Genomic DNA, 27,978 nt, shown 5'->3' with positions numbered 1-27,978 from the left:
CTTGTGTTGGGAATGTCTGGGTGGCAGCAAAACAGTAACACTGGCTGGCTGTCCCTGGTGTGGCCTGTCCGCAGGCCGGACGGAGCTTAGCAGGACAATTTCACTTGTCAGCCACCACAGGTGCACACGTAAATCCTAGCAAACTAATTTCTTTCACAGCCAGTCCTCCGGTTATTTGTTTGGAATCTACAAAAAATATGCTGAGGTTTTCTGGGGACTCAGCACTTTGCATAACAACTATAATTAATATTCATTCAATTTTTCAATCAATAAACATTGCATTTAGGTCTTACTCAATATCTCAATAATTTTATTAATTTCTTCATACACAGTCTTGAACTTCTTTGTTAATTTATTTCTAGGTATTTGATACTTTTGATGCTAGTAAAAATTGTCTTGAACTCTTCATTTTCCAACTTTCAGAAAAGAAATTTAATTTTGTATTTTATAGTTTTTATGTTTAGTAAACTTGACAAATTCTCATATACAATTCTCAAAGAAATTTTTGGTTGTTTTGGATTTTTTATACACAAAGACATAAAATCTACAAATAATTATAGTTATTTTCTTTTACTTCTAACTCCTTTATTTGTATTGATTTCTGGCCTTGATATAATGGCTAGATACTCTGATAAAGGTATTGAAAAAAATTATGGTAATAGGCATACTTGCTTTTTTTCTGGTCACAAAATCAATCACTTTACCAGCAAGATTTTTGTTTTTTCTTTTGTACGTAATATTCATCAGATTTAAAGAATACTCTTCTACTCCAAGTGTGCTATAACATTTTTATTAAGAATAGATTTTTATTTTTATTAACAAATTTTCAGCATATTATGATTTTATACTTTAATATACTACCAATGTACTGAAATTCATTAATTTGTTTTTCAACATTGAGATAATCTTGTGTAAACTGGATAATTCAACTAGGTCTTGATTCTTATCACTTTTATGCATTGCTTGATTGGATTTGATAAGTTTTGGCTTTGGATATTGGCAACTATATTAATTTCTCATACCTGATGAGATTAACTTGGACTTTCTCCTTTGATTGCCATAGGTTTGTTAATTTCATTGATCTTTTCAAATAATCAAATTGTTGGAAATCTATTTTTTACTATATAATCCAGTTATTTCAAAAAATGGTAACTAGATAGAGAAAAATTTGTTCATGTTTCTCTGCCACTATCCAACTTTTCTATAAAAACTATACTACTGCATAATCAAATATTGGTTGAGGGGAAATTTATCTTTTTAAAGCTATTTCAAGTAGAACTGATGATTGAATAGAATATCGACATTTTGTAACATCTAGTGAATTTATGGACCTATTCTAGGCATTGAGCAACAGAAAACATGAACAACCAAACCAAATGAGAACAGAACAAAATGAGACAGCCAGACATCATGCATCTCCTAATGGAGGAATACAATAGGAACCTGTGGACCAGGTCAGATCTGTAGAGCAAAAGAGCAAGTGACAGGCAATACGGAGAGAGAGGAACTCCTGAGTAGGCAGTCAGCAAAATACAGATTTCAAGGAATCTCACAGGTAGAAAGACCAAGTTTCTTAAAAAAAATAAGATTCATTAAAAAAGAAAGGGTGGGGAGGAGACTATGTAGACTAGAAGAGGCTTATAAAACACATTAAAAATAAAACAGGAAATCTACACTAGTGTTTACTAGGCAGATGCCAGCAACAAACCAGGAAATAATTATCATAAATATCAAGATAGTGGTTGCATTGAGGGATTGGGAGGGAATTGTGATAGAAATGGGTTAAATGGAGGTCTTATGAGATGGCTGGCTGAGTTCAATTTCTTGATATGAGTGGTGATTACAAGAGCATAATACATATAATTTATTAAGATATAAATTTGTTTAATTGTTTTCTGTATTCTGTGTTTAAAATACATTTTAAAGTGGGTGAGTAAATGCATTGATGATATATTTTTCACAGAAAATGTTCCAAAATGTTGTATTTATATATTAAATATCAATTTATCAAGTTAACCACATGAAGTCAATGTTGATGTTTTCAATATTTATTAGTAAGGCTGAGGCAACAGCCTTTAAACAGCACAATTTGCATAAGTTATCAAGATACATCTTGTATACAATCACAAAACCAAGACATATTTTCACATAAAGTAAAACTCAAGACAGATTTACAAGCATTTTTAAATTCAATTCTCATGTATTTCAGTTCAATTTATACAACCTTTAGCCCAAGAATTTGTTCATTAGATTTTCCAGAGAGATTTGAGTAGAACAGAAAAGAAGAACACATTAGCAAATCACCAACATGGCATGCAACATATAGTTATAAACAAGACATATTTCCAAGTATTTTATTTTTTATTTTGAAAACAATTTTATTTGGTTTTTATTTTTTTCAGACAAGAATTTGTTTTTCTTGAACACCAGATGTGTTTTTGTTAGGATATCAGCACACACATTAATCGGTAGTGGGAGCACCTGAGCACATCACCAACAAATATATAGACACAATCAAACAATAATCATATTCACATGCTGAATGCCAAGTGAAATGAATACTTCAACTTTGTCTAATTTACCAAATGTATAATTATATACAGGGCAATGAATTAAGAAAATGCTCTCAATCTACCTATCAGATAAGGAATCATTTGGTTAAATGATTTAGATTTAATGGGGATCTTTAACAATAACAACATGGAACATACAGAACATATCAATGTTCTATATTCAATGAGAAAATCTATTTCACTCATTCATTCTTGTATTACATTAAAGGCAAGTAATTATTAAAGAGACAGTTCATAATTATTCATTGAGCTTTCTTTCACTTCCCTCTCAAGCTCAAAATAGGGAACACCACTCTGTCACACTTAGTTATAAACATATATAGCTGTAGTCGGCTGACTTTGGAATATTAGACATTATATGTAGCAATGAAAATAAGTTTTTAAAAATATTGTTAGTTATGATTTAAATAATAAAGTAAAAAAATACTATATCTTTATGATATCATAATGAAATGAAACATTGATCAAATAATTTCTAATAAATTGGGCACAATATAGTGTATAATTTTAATTTACCTCACATCACCACCAACCTAGTGTCACTACAGTTATCACCCTATCATCACAACTATTCCTATAATAAGAATCAATATCAGCTGGTTACCAGCTATTATAGTCCCACAATATGACTATTTTAATGTGTGTGATCCACAAAATTAATTCCACTGATGCTGAAAATATGCTTTTATTAGTGTGAGTAATTACAATATGGGCAACCTTAAGGAGCAAAGCAATCACTGCCCCTTAGTCCTGGATATTATTCTTTGAAACTAAAATAAAAAGTACAGAGTCACCAAAAATCTCCTTTATCTTAAGTAAGAACAGGGGAAACACCAACTTTTTGCAACTAATGTTATTTATGTCTGCAACAGCCATTCTGTAAATCCCTGTCTTTTGTGAACATTTACTCTGTGCTTTTGCTTCTATAGCTAAAAGGTGTTTAGGACCAAATTTTCAACCAAGAAGCAACTTCAGTCCCTGGTGACTCAAGGAAACTGTGGGAAAAATTAGGATGCTTTTCAAGGTATAAGAGATGTGACTGCACTAATGTGTTATTTTGAAGATTACAAACTTTGTCACTATTAGGATAAAGAAAAAAAGCTAAATCCAATAAAATAAAATAAAAAGTGGGAAAGTGTGTGCTGTGATATATACAAAAAAAGTAAAAAACACCAAGAGCCCTATTTTAATTAAAAAAGAAATAGAGGGTTATCAGCATCATTCAGAAGTGCATTCGCATAAGGATCAGTGTTGCATAGAATAGTTCCAGTACAACCCAGGAGTGGTTAGCTGCACTCTTGGTAAACCATGGCAGGATCTCATGCTCTCTGAAGGGGGATGCTGGTGCACAAAAAGAAGCCCTGTTGTTAACTCTCTTGATTGACTTGGCCTCATCACCAGTTCCTTGGAATAGAGAGGCACCTGTAATGGAAAGACTCCTACTCTTACAGGTCAAATAGCTACCAAGGGATGCTCTTTGTTTTGGTGGCACCTTCGGTTGTATTTCTCGAAAAGAAGTTGCAACAACTGGTAAACTAACTGGTTTAACAACCTGTCACGCATACCTCTGGATGTAAGTGGCTGCAGAAGAGGACCTAACGTGAGCTCGAGTTCCCTTTCAATGGAAAGTAGCGGAGCCTATTTTATGTCAGAAGGAGATCTTTCTGAACTACTTCCTTCCCCAATTATGAGTGATGATTATCAGATTCCTAAAGTGCTAACTTCTGCTGGAAATATCCATGGCAACCATCAACAGATATAGTTGCCTCTAAAAATAAAATCCTAGCAATATCAAATCTTGAGTGATCCCCTCCACGAATGCTCATTTTAAAGAAATATCAATGGTAAACAACATTGTTTTGTCAGGGAAAGAAGGATAAATAAAAATGGAGGAAAGAATAAATGACTATTATCTTTCTTAGACTAGGGAAGAGTGAATTTGTATTTTTTCGTTAAAGATATATAACCTGGGATAAAAAATTATTTTACTTTTAATGTTTTACATTTAAATCAATTCCTTTTGAATTTAAAGTATGCTTTCTTTAAACATGAGAAATTCAATATCCAAATAATATATTTGGAGATGATTTCTCTAAACTCACTAAAACCTCACCCTTCAATAAATAAGCAGCATATAAGCTTAGAATGCTCTGAGAAGCATTTTAATTAATTTATTTTGGGATAGGATATGGGGGGGATAAAATCAGTATATTACTTAATTTATAATAACCCAATTTACAAATAATTTTTTATTTAATTCTTCAACTTTTTCAGATTAAATGAAAATGTATATTTTAAAGTAAAAAATTCTTTTTGGAACTAATATACTGCTCTTACCCATGATAATGTGTGCCATTGGTTAGGAGGATGCTTTTTTGCATATAAAATTTGAAAAATAAAAAGCTGAGTAATAATTATTCCTCACTTATGTGTATAAAACTATACTTGGAAATGTGCTTTCATTTTCTCTCTCAGATCACTTAGTTTGATCATCCTAACATTCCATCAGGAAGGCTAGAAATATTTATTTTTTTTATCCTACAAATAAGGACACTGGGGGAAAGTGAGTTTAAGTGACATGTGCAAGGTGACCCAGTTAGTCAGTGGCAGAACCAAGACCCGAAGGCAGGCTTTTAAATCCCAATTGAGTGTGTTTCCTACAACTGTGTTACTTCCTTTGTTAATGTCGTTGGCTGATGGAGGAGAGGATGCTTCCTTTTAGTGACTTAGACATTGGTCCTTTCATTCTATACTATTAAAATAGCTCAAATTCTATTTAAACTTCAATATAATGTTAACTTTTCACATATTTTCCCAATATGAACAAACTTGATCACTGGGATATTGTCACTAAAAGAAGAAAATGGAGCAGAGAGAGAATCTGAGTCTGGTATCAGGGTTTTCATCATACAATCAGTAAATGTGTTAAGAAAAAAACAATTATGGAAAAGCAGAAAATGACACCAGTTTAATGAATCAGTGCCACAGATTACTAGGATTTGTTTGCCAGAGGAATAATTTTCACTCTGTCAATACATCACTCAAGAGAAATGAAATATGTGGGATAATACATTCATTTGTAATTCCACACAAAAATTATCATGCTTCCTAGAACATACCAATTTAATCTATGTCCTTTGGTATGTAGAATGAAAATGTCTTGATTTAAAGGTAAGTTATGAAGATTTTGTTTTCAATCAAGGTCCCAACATTTTGTGGTGCTATATTCTTTCTTAGCCAATCCTGGCTTTATTTCTAGATAAATGTAATCCCATTTCTACTTAGTATTATCTTCATTCTATATTACTTCAGATTGTACAAATGTGCTTTTACAACACGGGTTCCAAAATTAGTGTGGTTTACCCTTGTAACATTTAGACACAGAGAAAACCATAATTTCTACATTTTTGGTTCTCGTTTTCCTATGACCACAACTACCTTACTTCTAGTCTTGGACACATATTGTAGGTGTATCCTATGTAACAATCTCAGAACAATAAATTGTCTGAGAAGATAAAAGAAAACTTTTGAAAACAGATTTATTACATCAGTTCTTTCCTTTCAACCAAGGACTATTTGCACAAAGGACTACCTTTGTCTGCATTAGAAACCATTTTTAATCTTCGAGCCTCCGCCTTTAGCTCTAGCTCAACTCTGCTCAAAGATCTTCGCATCAAGTAATCAGACATTTTCTCACTGTCTTTCTTGGCAGCTGCAAGAAATCCAAGGTCTCAGAGCTCCTTTTCCTTTTGGCCTTCCACAGATGAAACGTTTTCAATTGAGTTTCTTTCTGTGTTTCACACCAGCACACTCACAAGGCTTTAAGTATGTTTTTGCCTGTTGTTTCTCCTTCTCATGTTTACCCCTGAAAACATAGCTTAATACAATAGTATCCAACTATAGTCTTGATTTGAGATCATTTAGTGCAGTTTCTATAACCTGAGCAGACACGTTTCTTCAATGGGTTTGAGTAGAACTGACCAAAAGTTTGTGCCAGTTGACTATTCTTTTTCTGAGATCCACTTTGTCAAGCCAGACACAGGCTTCACCAATCAAGGTCTTTTTCATAAATTTCCCTCCATTGGAGAAAAGTAAAACCTAGGAAAAAGAGCCGAAATTATATATACATGTGTATATTTTTCAACCTCTTTTAAGGACATTTGTCATCCCACAAACAATAATGGGACTTTCCCACACTGGGGATCGAGGTGTGGTAGCAGGCATACTTGTAAGTGAACTAATAACAAGAATGTCTTCAAAAGATTTGCACATGAATTCACATCAGCATTTCCCATCAAATTTATCGTATTTCCACAAATGCATGATCATTCTCCCTCTCGGTCCCTTCTCTAGCTACTTAATCTCTGTAAATGAGACATTTGTTCACACAGACTGCAGAGTCTCCTTTAACTTTTTTATTCTCTCTCATTCTAATGTAAGTTAACTCTCTCAATTCAGTTTTTGCTTTGTAATAGCGCTTATATTTGTCTCTGAAGGCCTTTTGTTTTAAGTGCTGGTACCATGGTCTTCTCTTCCCATATTTCTTCATCTCTTTCCTTCCTTCTTCTTTTCCCTCCTTTCTTCTTTTTTTAAAAATATGTTTTTACTGATTTTTAAGAGGAAGAGATAGACAGAAACATTGATGAGATAGAAACATCAATGAAGAAGAAGCATGGACCAGCTGCCTCTGCACACCCCCTACTGGGGACTGACCCAGCAACCCCAGCATGTGCCCTGACCAGGAACTGAGCCAGTTGGTGCATGGGTCGATGCTCAACCACTGAGCCACACTGACTGGGCTCCTCTTTTATTCTTTAAAATATATATCTTTTTTATTGATTTTAGAGAAGAAGGGGGAGGGATAGAAAGATAGAAACTTTAATGATGAGAGAGAATAATTGATTGGCTGCCTTCTACATGCCCCACACTGGGGATCGAGCCCACAACCCTGACCGGGAATCGAACCATAACCTCATGGTTTATAGATTGATGCTCTACCCCTGAGCCACGCTGGCTGGGCCTCTTTTATTTTTTATTTCTACATCTACTGAAGACCTATGTACAAGCATTGTATTAGGCTGTGGAACAAAGAACACTGAAAATCAAGACTTTGCCCTAGAGAACCTGTTAGTATACAAGCAATGACAGAGAAGTCTATAAATTATTTTACAAGACAGATTGGGATTGGCTGCTTAATAAGATAAGCATAATGTTATATGAATAAGGAGTGTTGAATTATATCTAGGTTCATCAATAAAGGGCTGAGTTTATATGAAAGATGTGGAGTACTGTGATGGATGAAGAGTGGTGGAGAAGAGCTTAGTTAAGGAGAGCAAAAATATAAGCAAGGGATTCGAGGCTTAATCTTATTTGAAAAGATTCTGCTGTTACTGAAATATAGTGTGTGTGGAAAGGTATATAAAAAGATAAGATAAAACAAAATGAATTAGAACTCACCTTAGAGGACTCTGAATGAGTCAGGATACTGGAAAGTGTTTAAGGGGCTTTAATGTAACCTAGCCATTGTTTTAAAAAGATACATCAGCCATCAGTATCATGAAATGAATTAAAAGGGTAAGACACTGATAGCAAGTAGGCCTGATGTAGTGTTGAAATTATTTGAATAACAAAGATGAGAACCCAAAGAGGATTAGTGGTATTGAGCATGGAAATAATTGTCTATAAAACAAATGACAGAATAGAGAAGACTTAGTAGCTAATTGGATGGGTTGTTTGTGGAATCTTAAAGGGCCCCTAAAGGGAAGACACCTCTAAGAATTAATCAACTTGTAAAATATAACATAGTATAAGATAAGGTTATAAATATTGAATAACTGAGTGGAAAATAAATACTGTATGAATAAATATGTTTAAATAGTAACTGTATAATGCACAATTACCTGAAGAGAATGTCCAGCAGGACTTAGGCTGAATCGAAAAGTTTCATTGAATGAAGGCTCTCGATCATGTCTACATACTCTTGTTTTTTTCTTGATCACCTTTTTTTGGGTAGAAATGTTCATAACATATATTTTCACATATAAATCTGAAAATAAGAATTCAGCTTGTTAAGTGTCCGTTAATCATACAATGTCCTATTGAAAGCATTATAATTGTACACTGAGTATTCTCTTATAATTTATACAAAGCCAGCAGATTGTGTTCAGTTTGTTCCAGATAACATAAAAGGATTAAAAGGTAACATCAATTTTCTCAGCAACTTAAATTTGTTTTCCAGTTGTATAATAAATGAATCACCAAGTTTATGTGTTGGAAAAAATCTCACTAAAAGCCAATAAAATATCAACTTATTCTCTATAACAGAAATTTCTTATTTCACTTTTTTTTTCAGATATATTTGGTGTACAGCCCAACTTTTAGTTTATATTTTCCAAACTATTTAAGACATATTCCTAAAAATTTCCTATACACATTGTATTGCTGATTTTCATAAAATCAGGTACCTGGTAAATGATCAGGAGATTTAAATTTGTAGGTGATATTTCTGCATTGGAGAATTTCAACTACTAGTTGTTCACCATCTGTCTTCATTTCCCTCTTCAATGCAATCTTGATTTCTCCCATTACCTGAGTTTTAACTGTAAGAATTAAAAAAAAAACAACCTGTTAAGAAATATATACACCATCGGGGGAAAAAAGAGACATATGTAAAACTTTAGAAAAAAAAAAAAGAAATACATTTATTAAATGTTTAGTTGAAAAATTCATTCAGACAATCATTGAGTGTTTGCCAATTGCTAAACACCTTATTACATCCTACAGATAAATAAAATATGGTCCTAGCCCTTAAAGAATTTAAGGTCTCATAGGAGATTGATAAATTATATACCCACAACAAAGTATATAAAGTATAATGATAAGTTAGTAATAAGGAAGTTATGGAGGTCATGTAAGTAGATAAATATTACTCAATTATAGATTTTTTTTAAGCCAAAATAGGTGATAGATATAACTATAGGAAGAAAGAAATACAAAAAAAAAAAAGATGTGATTCTAGTATAATAGGAATGAATGTCATATGAAATATGAGAAGTTGTTTGCCAATAATTGCTCATTACCAGACTTCTCAAGAACACTTGTTAACAAAATGAAATGTCATTGTGTGTTATTTCTGCTTCCTTTTTATTTCTTTTGTAAAAGAAATAGTGAACAAAAACACATAGTAATAAAATTGCACAAGGGAAAATACAATGAGTGATTTGAACAAATCTGAGCCTGGCCAGTGTAGCTCAGTGGTTCATCAACCTATGAACCAGGAAGTCACCATTAGATTCCATGTCATGGCACATGCCCAGGTTGCAGACTCAGTCCCCAGTGGGATGCGTACAGGAGGCAACCGATCAATTATTCTCTCTTATAATTGACTAAAGGCCTGGTACACGAAATTCGTGCATGGGGGTGTGTGTCTCTCAGCCCAGCCTGCACCCTCTCAAATCTGGGACCCCTTGAGGAATGTCTGACTGCCCGTTTCTACCTGGATCGGGCCTAAACGGGCAGTCGGAAATCCCTCTCACAATCCAGGACTGCTGGCTCCCAACTGCTCGCCTGCCTGCCTGCCTGATTGCCCCTAACCACTTCTGCCTGCCAGCCTGATCACCCCATAACCACTCCCCTGCCAGCCTGATTGATGCCTAACTGCTCCCCTGCCAGCCTGTTTGTCCCTAACTGCCCTCTCCTGCAGGCCTGGTTGCCCCCAATTCCCCTCCTCTGCCGGCCTGGTCACCCCTAACTGCCCTCCCCTGCAGGCTTGATCACCCCCAACTGCCCTCCCTTGTAGGCCTGGTCCCTCCCAACTGCCCTCCCCTGCTGGCCATCTTGTGGTAGCCATCTTGTGTCTACATGGGGGCAGTCATCTTTGACCACATGGGGGCAGTCTTGTGTTTTGGAATGATGGTCAATTTGCATGTTATTCTTTTATTAGATAGATTAGATAGGATAGAGGCCTGGTGCATGGGTGGGGGCCAGCTGGTTTTCCCTGAAGGGTGTCCCAGATCAGGGTGAGAGTTCCCTTGGGGCGTGGGGCAGCCTGGGTGAGGGGCCTGTGGTGGTTTGCAGGCAGGCCACGCCCCCCAGTGACCCAAGCAGAGGCCCTGGTATCTGGAATTTATTTATCTTCTATAATTGAAACTTTGTAGCCTTGAGCAGAGGCCTGGGCCTGCCAGGGCAGGCAGAAAGCTTGGCTTCCTCCATTGCCAGGGGCAACCCAAGCCTCCCTCTCTCTCCGTGGCCACAGTCATATTAGTTGGGTTAATTTACATACTTGCTCCTGATTGGCTGGTGGGTGTGGCTTGTGGGTGTAGAGGAGGTATGGTCAATTTGAATATTACTCTTTTATTAGATAGGCTGTTTCTCCCTCTCCCTTTCTCTCTGAAATTAATAAAAATATTTTAAAAAAATAATAAATAAATGAATCCAATGTATTTCTTTTCAATCTTTATCTTGGATCTTTATATTTTTTAAGAAGTTAGGCATGCGAGGTCATATTCTTTATTAATTTACCCTTTCCTCTATCAGTTCATACATTTATTCACCAACAAATATTTTACTTCCCACTCCATTCTGTGTTAAGCACCCTGTTAGGAAGAATTGATCCAATAGTGAGCCAAGCCATATGTGCTTATTGATTCTATGGATTTTCTGTCTATTGAAAAGAAATTCATTAATGAAATATTTAACTCAATAAATGTATAATTAAAAAGAAAGAAATAGTTATGAAGTGCCAGAGCATGCATGGTTCAGAAGAGACTGAGGAAGTGCTGCTTGATTTGAAACCGGAAGGATGAGAAAAAATTAACTAAGTGAAATGGATGGTTATTAACATTCTAAAGAGAAGGAATACTGTGTTCACTAAGGGAACATCATGGGCCTACAAAACTAAATAAAATAAATGTCCATGTTAGTATAACATTGTTAATTGATGCCATGTTAAGAATTTGGTTTTAACCTTTAGAACATTAGAAATTTATTGAAGGTATTTAAAAATAAATACAGATCATTTGTTTTCAGACATATTGGTCTTAGGACCTCTTCATACTCTTAAAAAAATGGTGGGTCATCAAAGAACTTTTGCTTGTGTGGATTATAGCTATCAATATCATAAATTTAAAATATTGAATTAAAATGTAAAATTACATATTTAAATATTTATTGCTTTAGTTAAAACAGCAATAATACATAAATATTTAATGAAAAAGAACCATATTTTCAAAAGTAAAAATAATTAGTGAGGAGTGATGTTTTATATTCTTTGAAATTTCCTTAATGTTTTGCTTAATAGAGGACTGCTGGATTCTCATAATTTTACTATATTAAATATTCAATATGTTGTTTTAGTTAAAATATATAAAGTTTAGTCTTATACAGATATAGATATATAGTTGGAAAGGGAGGAGTATTTTAATATCCTTTACAGATAATTTAGGACAATCTTTGATACTACATTAAAACATGACAAGTTTCTTTAAGATTAGTGGATATGCGAAATCTAAAACTATATCATTAAACTTTTTGAACTATTACTGTAAACTACATCAGCCTATCTTGTACTTTGAATGGATCTTTTAACTGTGTCTGAATTGGTAATATCATATACATTCATTTTGGAATATACCAGTTCGTTGAGTTATGTAGGTCTTCAAAATGTTTACACATTTCATACAATATTAAAAGCACATCTGTAAATATCATCATCAATATCATCAAAAAGTCTTTGAATATTGAGACACTATCAAACTCAGGAAGGAAGATACAAGTTTTCCAAAATTCTATTTTTACTTAAAAGCTGACTTTTATCATTGGCAACAATCATCAATTGTTTTCCTTAAAATGACAAGCTTGCTTTGTTATATTTTGAAAATAAGCAGAGTTTGTTTATCAGTTGTACTTTTAAGTAAAAATAATATTTCTTGTTTAAAAAAGCTAGTTTAGCTTGCAACTCAAAATATGTTACACAGATATATTTTCATAAGTCAACCATCATATTTTGGTATGCAGCAGAAGTTTTTGTGTGTATTACCCATACAGAGAATATCAGAAAGAAATGTATTTAAGGATCTAGGCTAATAACAATAGTTTTAATTTCTTCATCAGGGATATCCTTATGTGAAACTGGCAATTTCCCCCTCAATGAGTGCATGGTGGTAAAAAACAAGTAAGTAAGTAAGTAAGTAAATAAAGTGACTGTTAGTACAGTTTGGTGCCATTGACTTCATTTATGCTAAATCACCAGAAGTTTTCTGCCTTTGCAATATTATTGTAAATGTCAACACAATAGAAAGGTAAATAATATCTTAGTATATTTAAAACAAATAATTTTGATCTGATGGAGGCACTTAAACAATCTTGGGAACCCACAGGGCTTTCCAAATCATGCTTTGAGAATGACTATTACAGACTAGTTATGTGTGAGGAGAAGCAAAATAACAGAATAATTATGTGCAAAATTATAAAAATATTAGATTATAGTTATTTAATTATTTTGACTTAATTTTGTCCCATTTTGGGGATATGGTTGTTTTGACATATCTCTTTTCTGGATTAATTAACTTTTTTATTAAACTGATTTAGATCTTTATATCTAGACTAGAGGCTCGGTGCATGAAATCTGTGCACTGGGGCAGGGGGTGTCCCTCAGCCCAACCTGCACCCTCTCTGATCTGGGACCCCTCGGGGGATGTCCGACTGCAGTCAGACATCCCTTTCACAACCCAGGACTGCTGGCTCCCAACTGCTCGTCTGCCTGCCTGATTGCCCCTAACCGCTTCTGCCTGCCAGCCTGATCACCCCCTAACCACTTCCCTGCCAGCCTGATCGATGCCTAACTGCTCCCCTGACAGCCTGATTGTCTCCAACTGCCCTCCCCTGACAACCCGGTCACCCCCAAATGACCTCCCCTGCATATTCCCTCTTTATTGGATAGGGTTTTTTCTTTAACATATTGGACAGCCCTAACTGGTTTGGCTCAGTGGGTGGAGCATTGGCCTGCAGACTCAAGGGTCCCAGGTTCGATTCTGGTCAGGGGAATGTACCTTGGTTGGAGGCACATACCCAGTGGGGAGTGTGCAGGAGGCAGCTGATCGATGTTTCTCTCTCATAGATGTTTCTAGCTCTCTATCCCTTTCCCTTCCTCTCTGTAAAAAATAAATAAAATATATTTAAAATAAAAAGAAACATTTAAGATTCCTCCATATCTGCCTGGCTGGTGTGACTCAGTGGTTGAGATGCCAGGCTGCCGCAGCTGGCAGGGGATCACGCCGTGGGGGTGCGCGCCCCTGCCAGGCTGAGACCCCAGCCCAGGCTGCCGCTGCTGGCAGGGGATTGCGCTGTGGGGAGTGAATTTATTTTTGTTTTTTATAAAGGGTCAGGAGGGCCTCTGGGCAGCATTCCGCCAGGCCGCTGACTCTGCAGGCTGTCAGTGGCAGGCCTCCTTGAGACTGGGGGACTCTGGCGGGGTTGAGAGGACTGGGTACCGCCATCTTGTGGCTATGGGCGCCACCATTTTTGTTGTGGAGTGATGGTTAATTTGCATATTACTCTTTTATTAGATAGGATGTACCCTGACATGTTGAAAAAGTATCTATAAATACTATGGCTTACTCTGTTCTCTTCCTTCTTTCAAAAAACTAATACTAAGGTCCAAACTAAACAAAGTTGTCCTCTATATGTTTTATAAACTGAAACAAGAATCTTCTAGATATAGTTAAATCATAAAAATTCAGTGGATAATTATTATAGATATTTCACAGTAGTTATATGTTAGCTTTACTCTTAAGAAACTCAAGAAAATAAGGTGCAAATAAAAGATTTTAGGTACAGCTAAACTGTGTTCCAATTGTCAAGCTTATAGCTTTAAGCATAAAATAACTCAGGAATACTGTACAAAGGTTAATTCTCCGATATATATATATACTATATCATGTAGTATATATATATATATATATATGAAAGGATGCATTTCATCAAACCAAAGAGATAACTAGAGAAACTGCAAAAGAACTGATGGTGAATATTTAAGATGTTAAACTGTAGAACTGAGACTAAAACAAGAATGAGCACATAGGTGAGTGAAAAACAGCATGTGTCATACATTCTGACAGAGTATAAAGGAGGAAACTAAAATTAATGATGGAGAAGAGAGAGAAAGGGGAAAGTAGAATGAGATTATTGATTTTTGTACAGGTAATAGGTAGGTGACAAGGATGCCATTTAAAATTGACAAACCAGATAGTAAATGGTTAAATAAAAAGAGCAAGCATTAGAAAAGGTATAAATAAAAAGAAAATAATCTTTCCAATATACAAAGATTTCTTAATTACAAAATAAATTTTAAAAATTTAAAGATAGCAAATAGAGAAAAGAAACATAACATAATATACACAATAATTGAAAAACAAAATGCTGTATTGTATTCAGACATATCTATCATATCAACAAACATGAATAGGTTTAGCTAGCCTATTTTTAAAAAGATTTTTTGATTGGTTCACAAAGCAAAGCTTACCTACACTAAAATTAGTTTTGTTTCAAATAATAAAAAGTACACAAATTATTAGCATGTCAGGCATGTGGAAATAACAAGAGAGTCTGAGTTCTTATTATCGGACAATAGCATTCAGGTCAAGATGCAATAAACAAGACACAAAAGAGGACACTTTATCAAGTTAAAAGTACATAAATAATAATGAGAATACAACAATTATGAATATCTATGCACCGCTTAAATAAGCTGAAAGTACAAAACAAGATGTAAAGATGTAGAAGATGTAAAGCACAATAAAAAGAATAATAGACTTTAACACAATATTGTAGTACAAGACAGGTCACATAGACTAAAATAAGTAAAGACATAGAATATTGAGATGCCATAGTTAAAATAAAGCAGATCTCATAGCTATATATTTTTTAAACACTACAACTTGGTAATAGATAATATATCTTTTTCTCAATTATATGTGGAACATGTATTGAATTACAAAGTTAATCATGTATTGAGTGACAAAGAAGACATCAATAATTTCTATAAAATGAAGCTATTACAAACACTGTCTGATCTAACACACAAAAATAAGCCTTCTATCAAACAATTCTTGTAATGGCAAAATACAATGAGAAAATATAGAAGTTCTTAAAGGAATGATAATTAAAACATTATGTATCAGAATCTATGACAGTTACAGTAATGATAGAGGAAAACTGACAGTTTTAACACCTATATCATTTAAAACAATAATCAGACTAAAATGTATATTATTAATACTCTGTTAACAAAAATTTAAAAATACAATTAATTTAAACTTCCAACTCCAAAAGCTAGAAAAAAGAACAACAAAGTAAAACAAAAGAAAGGAAGAAAAACAGAACAAGGAACATAATCATAAAGACACACTTTAAAATTAATGAAGTAGAGAACAGAAAAATAGTAGAAAAAAAGAATGAATCAAAATTCTGGTACTTGGAATGATATCTACAAAATAGAGAAAACCAAGGATGAATTTAGTCAATGACATGTGGCGTCAATATTATTATTTAGGAATGACATGTGCTTTCTTAATTATGATACTACTATCCTCTCAGTTATTTGGTATAAACATTTCAGTGTCATGAACATAACCTTATACTATCAGCTTATATTCTGTTTACACATTCTCAACAGAAACTGAATTTTTGATGTAATATATTTCTTCAAACTTGTGAGTATCTAGTTCTGGTTACTTACCATTTAAAATAAGTATAAACAAGTCTATTTTAATCAATCTGTTCTTTTTTAAAGACCTTCACAGGAATAAAAAGATTCTTCAATGTAAAAATAAGAAAATAGGACAGATCTTAGAATCTCCTTTCTTTAATATTTAGAAACTAAGAAAAAAAAGTAAAATTAGGAAAGTGTTAAGTAGTAGCAACTAAAAAAGTACAGGCTACAGTGTCTTGCCAGAAACCCCCAAAAGTGGTGTCTACACATGAAAAGGCAGATTCTGGGAAGGCACAGCTTAGCAACATTTCTGACCACACCATGTATCACAAAATCTTGCCAGGAAAAGAATGATTAATTGATGAAACCTTGGGAATGATCACTAAGTCCCCATCACAGAGAAGTGGATGAGCAATGAGAGTAGGCAGCCCCAGAAAAGTCATACTGAAACCCTTGAGAGCAGCAGTCTTGACTCATCACTAGGAAGATCTGTGGGGTTTCAGTGGAATCCGAAAAAAAAAACCAAGCTCCAGTATAAAGTAGAGGAAAAAAATCCAAAGCTAAGAGTGTCTTTTCATTGGAAAAAGACATACCTTAACGTGGAGTGAATGCTGGCCAAAAACAAACAAATAAACAAACAAACCAATAAAATTATATCTTGAAAAAGAAAGCAAAACTTAGTCATCCAGGGTGCAAGTCTGTCTATAAGACAGCAACATTTCTTTTCTCCAAAGCCATAGAAAAGTGAATAGAACTACTGCTCCATCTCTCAAAGCCTACGTGGAATAGGGGAAGACAAAAAGAATTCTGACATGGTAAGGAGGGAGTCGAGAAAAACTCTCACTATTTAGAGCCAATAGAGGTTGTGGACAGAGTTGATCACACCAATGAGAATGATGAAATGAAACAGCAGGACAAATTTTTCTGGGAGAAATTCACTTTTATAGGTTATATTCCTTTTTTATAGGCCTTAAAACTCTAACACATATGTAATGTATTGTTGTTTTCTACTTTCTTACTTGGGTAGGAAGGTGGAATTCAAAACTTGCTAATTGAAGTTCTCAAGTCATCACATTGCCTGCTTTTTCCTAGATGGTTAAATATATATATATATATGCTTCAGGGTGTGATACTTGTGAAGCTCTTGATAAGTTTCTCCTACTTGAAAAAATGTTCCAAATTGTTCTTTAATGTTTCTCCTAAAGGATGAAAGGGACATGCCTACTGAGGAGGTCTCAAAGGACAAAGGTCTTAATTGTGAGTCATCACTATTCATCATGCCTGCCCTTTTTCAAAGTATCAGAATGCCTTTTCATTAGAAATGGGTACATACATAGATAGTGACAAAAACGTCTTTGTCCACTGTGTCCACGGGGCTCAGAAAAAGTAAATTCAGGAGAATAGAGAATAATTTCTATTTAAAATATAATATTTCTCTGAAATAACAGAAGAATAAATCTCTGGATCAAAAGAGCATCCCATATTCCTGGAAATATTGGTAAGCTGAAACACTGATATATCCCATTTAAACTACCCCAATAATAGAGAAAACATGTTTAAAGGGTTCAAGGAAAGAAATAAGTTCCCTGAAAGAGTACACTGGGGAAAAGAAACAGAAAGCCTTTCTAAAATATTTAAAAGACCACAGCAGAGAATACAGTAATGGAGGGGAGGGGAGGGGAGGGGAGGGGAGGGGAGGGGAAGGGAAGGGAAGGGAAGGAAAGGGAAGGGAAGGGAAGGGAAGGGAAGGGAAGGGAAGGGAAGGGAAGGGAAGGGAAGGGAGGAAAATTTGAAGAAGAAATCTAGTGGAAGGTAGTGTAAGAGTGCTGATTTCCTTTAAGAAGAGAATTAATCAATAAAAATTGATTAATTTGAAATATGGTATTAAAATCATAATTGCTCAACCTTTTCAATACTCATCCTTAAATCAACAAAATTTTAGTTTCTTAAACTTAGTGAGATATTTGGTAAAGTAATATGGCTAAAATACAGATTGGGCAAAAGAAGGCTTACAGTTGCGAGTACTCAAGAGTTTATTCTTGTACTATTATCCATATGAACAACTATATTTTACCCACCCCTGTATTTATTGAAATTAAACTATCCCCTTGTTTTTACTGTGATATATTCTCTTCATTAAATTAAAAAATATAATCATTTTGACAAAAAGCATGAATAATTTAATTCCATGTTAACAAAATTGTGTCTGTGTCTTTAGCTAGTTAAAATGCTCCAACTAAGTATAATTGTAAAATTGGCCTATCTTTATTTTCCACAGCTTTCTTTTTCATACTCTCAGGCACTTCAGTCTCCATTAAGGTACACAGTGCTCTTTCCACTTTTATTTTCTCAGAAAAAAAGTTTACTTATATTTTACATTTGAAAAATGTGTGTATGTCATATCTACATGCACACACATTTATACACATACTTATATCTATATTTTCATATATCTCATTTATATTTGTAGAAAACAATATCTTAAGAAAACATTACAATTAACAAAACAACCAGATTTCACAACAAGAAACAAGGTTGGTATAAGCCCCATTTTAGACAAGAAAACAGTGGCTTGGGTGTTCTAAGTAACTTGTCAAATTGTTTAGTGGCGCAGTTAGGGCTCTATTCTCTTATGAACACTTTACATATTTTTTATGAATAAGATTTTTAAAATATTGACTAATTTATGTAGATAGTCATTTAAGAATATTTATTAAAATGTTATCAGAATAAAATGATTTTTAGGGCCTATTTTGGTACTTTATTTTAGCCACAAACAGGACCTTAAAAGCTGAGAAGGCATAGCAAGCAATTCTTTTAGGTGTTTAAACAATAGCTAGAAGTTATTGTACAGATATACATATTAGGTCACTTATGCAGATTATTTATATTAAACAACAAAACAGCAATAAACACTTTCATAAATATTATGAGATTTTTTTATGGAATTGACTTAAACATGCAATCAGTGAGTATTGATTAATAAGTATTTCTTTTTATTTACATTATTGGTATCTGTAACATTTAACTGGACATAGTATAAATTGAGGTTTATTCTCTCTCAGAATTCTAAGAATTTTCTTGCAACCTGAGCAGCTTTAGCCAATGCAAGACAATTTTAGGCAAAAAAAAAAAAAAAAAAAAATCTCTTTTAGAGGCAGTGTTTAATTAACTGGAAATGAATAAAATGTGAAAAAGAAAAGAAGGAAAAAATAATATTTTGTAAAAGGAATATCTGTGTAAGGAAAAAAGCAATAGAGTGAGTAAAATTCTCACTAACACTTAGATTCTTTGCATTTACAAATAAATACTTCCTATCAATGCCACAGGTCACTGTTGCTAGCTAACAAGTCTGAATTGGTGTTGGATAAGATGTATATTTAGCTCTGATAGTCTATCACCTCATAAATTGTTATCTAGCTTCTACCACTCATTTCAAATCTAAGAAAAGCCTAATATGGAATTAAGATGGGTTTTTAAAACCAGGTATTCTGGCTTCTAGCTTTGTGAGATGGCATACCAGTCTTAAATATATCTGCTTTGTATTTTCTCATCTTATAAAGTGAAAACATATAATAAGATTATTTATTGACTATTCATGATATCTCTTTCAGCTTTATGGTTTAATAAATGTTTGGACATATTGTGATATTATCTGAATATTACTTAGTCCTGGCCCTGTACTAAACATCTTCTGTTTTAAATAATTTTTGTTGTTTACTCAAAGTTTTGAAACCCAGTCATTACAGAAAGTCTTATGAATGTTCTAATACCTGCCAATAGCCAAAGTAGTGATGCATATTTCCTTATGTATAATTGCATTTCCCTTCCTTTCAATTGTTTCTGTTCTATCAGTTTCAGATCTAAACAATACATTTTTTAAATGCTAGCATTATAAAGGTAAATTGTTACCAAAATGCCTAAAATAGTAATTATTCCATAAGCATAAATGCTTTTTATTTCTCAACACTTGATACAATGGAAGATAAATTTTTACACCTAGCAAGCATATCTAAAATATTAGGTCAATTGTTCAATATATTCAAGTAACAAACAAGCAAAATGTCTTGAAATATTCATATAAGTCAATATTTAAAATTGAAATTTCCAAATAAAATTGATTTTTCCACTTGCTGAGCCTGTTACAGAGAGGGAATCGGCTTGCTATAATTTGTTCTATTCACTAATCTTTCTCTATAATTTTCAAGTGGGCATATTAACTCTGCCCTAGAATCTATAATAATTTTACTTTCCATGCTAAAATTATCTCTTTCTTCCAAAAATCCCAAGTAATACTCAATAATTTGACTGTGGTACTTAATAATGATCTGTAATTAGTACTTTCCTTTTCTTTATACCATGCATTTGAGTAGCAAGGAAAGCTACTACATCTTTTAATAAGTCTGGTAATCTCATTTGTATTGAATTTCATCCTGGCATATCACTGTTTTCCAAAGGCTGTAAGAAAGCCACTTATATGTGTTAACTTAATTCTCAGAAACATGTTCTCTGGATGAAGGTTCTTACCTATTCAGAACACTTAATATGCAGGACTAAATAAAAAGAGTGAAGAAATATAGTTTCTGAAGACTTATCCTAGTAATGTAATGTTTGAAGGGGGAAGCAATAATGGAACTATTTCATTTTATAGTGTAATAAATTGTATCTACAGTGAGATCTTACTCTCTGTAAGATCACATGAAGTTGACACTTGATAAATCAGCTTGCTCTGCCAATGAAAATGACCCCAGGCAGCTAGCTCCATTATACTTTCTACCTCTGTATCCCACGGATGACTCTCAGTGTTTTGGTCCAGCACTTTTTACTAACACATATTATTTATTAATAAAGAGTTAAAAGCGATTTCCTAAGATAGGATTTGTTAAGTGCTTTGTGATCACATATAAGTAATTTCTTTCCAGTACAATTCAATGAATTTGGTTTTCAAGAGAAAAATGAATCTTCACCCCAAATATATTTCAAGAAATCTAAATTTCAGTTCTCTCAGAGTTTAAGTATACACTCATCTGTAACAAAGTGACAAGGAGGAAATTCTGAGATGTCCTAAATTAAATTGCAGCAGACTTGGAAGGGGGAAGGAAGAGACAAGAGAGTTTAAGCAGTTAACAACTGCAGGGCGAAACCAACAAAAGACTGCTTACATTCCTGAGTGTATGTTGAAACTTTGAGTTAATTTCCAAGTTTATCTAGAAATTAATTTCTATGATTATCTAGAGAGAATAGCCAACCACCAGACATCACCTCATCCTGCTTATAGACATGATCTTTCTGGACCGTTGGCCACACCGATGCAAAAGAGCAAACACTTTTTCATTATGGACTCCTCACCTATCCAGAGCTAGCCCAGCTTCACCTTCTCCTGCCCCTTTTGTCTATGGCCAATGTAAATTCTTTCAAAATAACTTACATTTTTCTTCCCCAAACTCATTGTATGAAAGAGCCCGTTAGCCCCAGGACGGCAGAAAGGCTTGCCTTTTCCATCCAGCCCTGCTGTTAGGCTCAGACTGTATACCCCAATCTGGCCCTTTTTCTGTTTAGCGGCGGCTCAATAAACCCTTTCTGAAAAAAAACTTTGTTCTTGAAGGTTATTTTTCAACACAAGTGAACAGTATTGTGATACTCTGCGTGATGAATGCCAATTGAATAATTTCAAAATTAACACAAGTTTCTGTCATTATCTCATTTTTTCCCTCAAACGTGAAATAAATAGAGGTATTTTAATTTCACTTTCAAAAAAGGAGTCTAAATTTTAAGTTGGCTAATTTTCTGTAAGTCACATAGCTAGATTAGATATATCTAACAAGATGAAGAAGGTTATTGTCAAAATTGTGATAATGTCTTTATTATATGATAGTAATTGTACGCCAAGTTCAGGTACATACTTCTGAGCTTATGTGTGTTGAGGGGAGGGCACTTGGGATTTAGGGGGTCCCTCAGGATTCGTGGGAAAGTTGTCCTGAAAAGACCAGGTACAATCAAGAGAAAGAGAGAGAGTACATGCTCACCCATTTCCTTTCCAAAGCATTCATTTATGAACCTATACTTCTTGACTTGTTACATGTAGGGAGTTATGATTTACTTAATGGTAACAACAATGCATTCAATTTATTGGATGACTCTTGTGTTCCAGGCACCTTAGGTATTATGCTCTACAGCCCTAAAGTGCAAGAGCTGTGCCTATTTACCCTTGCCTTTTTATCTCATTGAAAAGATACCTAGTATATATTAGATGTTCAATGAATGAATTTGTAAAATTTCTCTGATCTTTACAGGAAGTATATAAGGTACCTATCATTTCTGCCGAGGTCTTAAGGAAGTGATTTAGCAAGTCTGATTCAAAAGCCCATACTCTTCCTACTAAACGAAGGTGAGGCCACCAAAGTGAGATATTTTGGGATTTCCCCCCAAACCTATAGTTTCACCCAAAATAAGTGCTTGTATTTTATTTTATTAATTTCATTCTGTTTGCATATATATCCAAGCCTCTATTAATCAAAGCTATGCAGTTACATCTGAATACTTATCATGTCCCAGGGCTGAGTGGGGCTGAGGGAGGAGGCATTTTGTTATGGTTTCATTAAACTTTTTTTCCAGGGGAGTAGAGTTCTGTAAGCTTTTCATTAAACCAGTATTTGAAACAACCCAGATTCAAGGAGATATTTTATACAATAAGGCAGGCATTCTGGCTTAATATGATTTAAGAGTTCTGCGAAAGTAGGGCAAGCCTGCACATTCTGTCTGTGTTCTGTTCCATAAAGAAATCCTTTCTCTCTGAGACAAAGCCAGAGAGAACATAATTTTAGTAGGGTAAATAGATTTTTCTGATTGATCTTCTTCAATGTTTTGGGCAGTTTTTGTCCTTTTGGTACATGCTTTTTAGCATTCATTTTGCTGTGACTGGAAATAACCAGAGTCCTTTTAAAGTTTTTTTAATTGAAAGCCTCCTATTATCTTGTACAGGACAAAAATACAAGCAGAAAACAAACAAGGAACTTTTGCCATCAGAAGAAACACTGAGAACCTACGTGGAGCCCTAGCTGGGTTGGCTCAATGGGTAGAGTTTCAGCCTGTGGACTAAAGGGTTCAGTTACGGTCAAGGGCACATGCCTGGGTTGCAGGCTTGATCCACAGTTGGGGGCGAGCAGGAGGCAGCCAATCAATGATCCTCTTTCATCATTGATGTTTCTCTCTCTCTCTCTCTCTTTCTCCCTTCTTTGTTGGGATCAATATATTAAAAAAAAGAGAGAGAACCTAAGTGAACATCACATTTACAATGTTTGGAGTTTTGAAATAATTGACAAAAACCTCAGGAAAACAAATCCCAGGATGTAGAGTAGGAGAGCCTGTCCTATAAAACAAGAGCTCATGAAGTTCTTTCCAGAGAAGTGTTAAGTTTAAGAAGTCAAGACTGGCTTCCGGCGTCCACAAGGCCTTGGCTAGGGCTCCCATCTAAGTTGTAGAACAAAACAGATCAAGTTGCCCTGACCTTATAAAAGCAGGCAGGTTACCCACCTGGGCGGCGGGGTAGGGGGGAGTTGGGTCTACATATGTTTTTTTGAATACAGAGAAACAATAGCATCACCATGTAATGAACTTAAAAAATAAAACCAGGTAATAGTATACAGTAATAGTAGCTCCTTGAGGAAAAATTGTTTGTAAGAGTGAGACTACCAATTAATGAGAACAAACTCAAGTTTCTTACAGGAGTGGGTGGTGACCAAGGCGCCAAATAACCTCTGAGGGAATGAACCTGTGATTACTTACCTGAGGCATTACAGGAGGGTTCATTAGATTGTGGAAATCAAATGTTTCCATTGGCCCATTACATCATTTCTTTTTCTTGGTTCTTAGATTAACTTTGCCACTCTTAAAATACAGTGATTTAAAAAAAAACAACTGTTACTCCTCACCCCAGGAGATTTTCTCTATTGCGTTTTTAGAGAGAGTGGAAGGGAGAGCAAAGAGGCAGAGAAACATCGATGTGAGAGAGACACTGCAATTGGTTGCCTCCTGCATGAAGGCTGAGATTTGAGCCTGAAACCAAGGAACCTGCCCCTGACTGGAATCAAACCCAGGGCCCCTCCGTCTCCAGGCGGACGCTCTATCCACTGAGCCACATTGGCTAGTGCAACATACAATGATTTTAATCCTACTTTCAATTTTAACCGATTCTTTGGTTTTTCACTTTCTACTAAAGCAAAATCTAGGAATATTTTACTGATCCATTCTATAAAGCTCTTCCTCAATCCTCCCCCTCCCTCCCCAGGTATCACTTTACTTCCAATGCCCTTAACTGCCATGCGAAATAAAAGAACTAACTAGAATTCCACCTCAACTGTTTATTCTCATTTCCCTTGTGCTAGATATTCTCTGTTGCCTCCTCAGTTCTCCTCTTACCTTGCTTGGCCCCAAGCAGAAAAAACACTTGAACTTCATCCCCTGGGCTGCCTTTACCCTGCGACTTCGGTGAGGTTGTAGCAGTGAAGAGCCAGCAGGAGATGTGAGGGTGGGAAGAGAGAGGCTGGGATAATTATTGCCTTCCCTCACCCCACCCTCTGTTGCTGGCTTGTTTGCAGTGGCTGCGCCGTGCAACAGAGGCTACGGCTCCTAAGTCAAATCTCCTGTAACATGGCTGGCGCTCTTGCTGGGTTCTGACAGCCGCCTCCCTTCTCGTGCTTCATTAGGCCCAGGTGGAAATGTGGCTAGTCCTTTTATACTTCGCCTCTCCTTGTTGGTTCCTTTCACCTGTGTAAATGGTCCTTTTATGAAATTCTACTAACTACCCCATTTGAATGTGTCAACTGCTTCCCGCTAGAACCTCTTGGAACATCAGCAATTGCATATAAAGTTAGACAATCATTCAGGGTTTTGTTTTGTTTTGTTTCTCCTTATAGGGAGAAAGGGTCCCTTCTAATTTGTGGTGCCACTTTTAGTTCCCATTAGTCCTGGATCTATCTCTACACTTTGTACTCTATGCCACTGTTCCGGTCATCTTGCTCACATTCCAAACTCTTTTTATCATTTTGTCTTAATATCTCGCAGGTTGATTTCACCCTTGTATCAGTCAGGATAGATTACATTCTGCTGCAGTAACAAATATGACCAGAATATAGGGTGTCCCCAAAAACGTATACACATACTTTGAATAACTATAAAGGCAGTGGTTATTAAAATACATTTAATTTTCAAAATTGAGCTATCAGCTGTTAAAATGTATATACATTTTTTTGGGGGGACACCCTGTATTAATGATTTAAAATGGAAAGATTTAATACTCTCTCTCTGTGAAAGTTGGCAGGGTCTCTGCTTTTTACAGTGACAACATCTTAGGTTGATGGGACAGTCACTTATCTTCTCCTTTGTGACTGCCATGCCCGAAGGAAAAGAGAACTCCACAAATCTCACTCCACTAATCAAATGCTCAGTCCAGAAATGGCATACATCATGCCTCGGGGGCGACAGCTGGTCAAAGGGCCCACTGTGTCAGAAAGAGCCGAATGGTCTTGGAGTCAGAGAAATGAAAATAACCAGTGTTTGAGCAACACTAATGAGCACCAAAGTTTTCTTTGCTCCTCTTTTTCAAAGTTGACTTGGATGTTGGAGGTTCTTTATTTCATATGAAATTTAGAATAAGTATAATGAGTTCCTCAAAAATACTCAGTTGGTAATTTAATTAGGATTTTATTAGATTTATATTTTGTTGTTCCACTAGGAAGCATGGAATGATTCTATACTTATTAGGATCTTTTTTTATGCCCTTTAATAGAGTCTTTTTTCTTTTTTAAATTTTAGTTTATTGTTTAAAGTATTACAAATAATAGTACATGTCTCCTTTTTTTCCCTTTAATAGAATCTTAAAGTTGCTTTAAATGAAGCTTAGAAGTTACTGTAGATAATCTTGATTATTTTATAAGTTAACTCCAAGATTCTATTTCCGTTTAATTCATTCCTTTTACTGCACTTTAAAAATTCTTTTTCTTCTGCATTCTTAAGGAAAGCTATAACCGTGGTCGGCAAACTGTGGCTCGCGAGCCACATGCGGCTCTTTGGCCCCTTGAGTGTGGCTCTTCCACAAAATACCACGGTCTGGGCGAGTCTATTTTGAAGAAGTGGCGTTAGAAGAAGTTTAAGTTTAAAAAATTTGGCTCTCAAAGGAAATTTCAATCGTTGTACTGTTGATATTTGGCTCTGTTGACTATGAGTTTGCCAACCACTGAGCTATAAGAACAAAAATTTTTACTTATAATGAATGAAGAAATAAATAGGGATTTATTTTTCTAATATAATGAGAATCCTATAGATATAGGATTGCCTTTTCAGTGATGAGTTAGAAACCAGGTTCTTTAAATTTTCTCTGTCATTTTCAGTATTTGTTTTCATCCTTTTTGTCTAATAGTTGCAAGATGAATGCTGCTTATCCAGGCATCACATCTACCTTCAGGCTCAATAATATGGGTAAGGGACAAAAGGGATTTATATCCCAGGGTTCTTGGGAAAATTAGATGAGCTAACACAGTGCCCAGCATAGTTAAGCTCTCAATAGGTATGTTATTAACAGTTCTTCCTTATAATAAGGGAAATTTTCCTTATCCATTTTCTATAAACCCCACTTCATTCTGAACCTCAGGTCTAGGCAATATAATATACCACATCCCTCTGCCAGGAATGCCACATTGATAACTCCATTCACTCACTGGTTTATGTGAACAGTGTATCCTGGAATTGGGATGTGCACATCATACTTGACCATACATGGGTGGCACTGACCTCAGGATTCCAAGTAAATGACACATTCAACATTATTAACAATCTTGATATTCGAGTAAGTGACACACTGCATATTTTTATTATTATTATTTTTAATTTTTTTCTTTATTGATTAAGGTATTACATATATGTCCTTATCTGCCCATTGCTCCCCAACCCCCCCCCCCACTAATGCCCTCACCCCCCTGGTGTCTGTGTCCATTGGTTAGGCTTATATGCATGCATACATGTCCTGACACACTGCATATTATTAGTATTCTTGATAAATACAAAACATAGTTGCTGTTAAATTTGAAATTATTAAGTAGAGAATTTAATAACCCAACTTAAAAGAACAAAAAATACAAAGTTTATTCTGTGGATTAATTGCTACTGCTTTCTATCTCCTTAGCAAATCTGCTACCAAATTCCAGTCTTCCCAAATTGAATGAAGTTAAGCCCCTTTCTAAAAAATATAGCTATCATCTTCATAAGTGCTTCAGCAGCAAAATAAGGAGTCTCCTGGTAGTCTCTCTATACTCAGTTTACATAGTGATACTCTGAATATTATCTCTTTTAAGCCCACATAAGTCAGGCATTTTCTTCAAATGATACAGATAATATAAAAGTGCTTGGCATTATTATCCCTAAAATCAGTAAATCGAACTTTCTTTAGTTTATTTTTTAAATAAGGTTGAAATTATAGGAAATTGATGAATCATAATAATCAGATTGGCTGAGGTATACTGAGAATATATTATTAGGTTTTGCAAAGATTGGTGTGTATCTTTAGCTCATAGTAAAATAATCTTTTAGAACAGACTCAAAATTACCCCATCATTAGTGGATTGACATAAATGAGTGCTCTGAAAAAGAAGAGGTAATTATTTTTAAATAATCCAACCCCAATAAATATTTTTAAAATTAAAG

General features: G+C 34.8%; 1 protein-coding gene across 1 annotated transcript in view; it reads right to left on the bottom strand.

The window, feature by feature from the left end:
* Window positions 1-6,530: 6,530 nt before the first annotated feature.
* PCLO (piccolo presynaptic cytomatrix protein) overlaps window positions 6,531-27,978 on the bottom strand; it is a 289,574-nt gene continuing 268,126 nt past the window's right edge. Inside the window, exons 24-26 of the mRNA XM_054726345.1 lie at window positions 9,038-9,172; window positions 8,474-8,619; window positions 6,531-6,671 (exon numbers count right to left, since the gene is read on the bottom strand). Coding sequence (XP_054582320.1) covers window positions 6,531-6,671; window positions 8,474-8,619; window positions 9,038-9,172 — 422 coding nt within the window. The remainder of the gene's footprint in view (window positions 6,672-8,473; window positions 8,620-9,037; window positions 9,173-27,978) is intronic.

This window comes from Eptesicus fuscus, chromosome 14 (assembly GCF_027574615.1).
Source record: "Eptesicus fuscus isolate TK198812 chromosome 14, DD_ASM_mEF_20220401, whole genome shotgun sequence".
NCBI lineage: Eukaryota > Metazoa > Chordata > Mammalia > Chiroptera > Vespertilionidae > Eptesicus > Eptesicus fuscus.
Note: the sequence above shows the minus strand (reverse complement) of the source record. Positions and strands in the feature narration are given on the sequence as shown.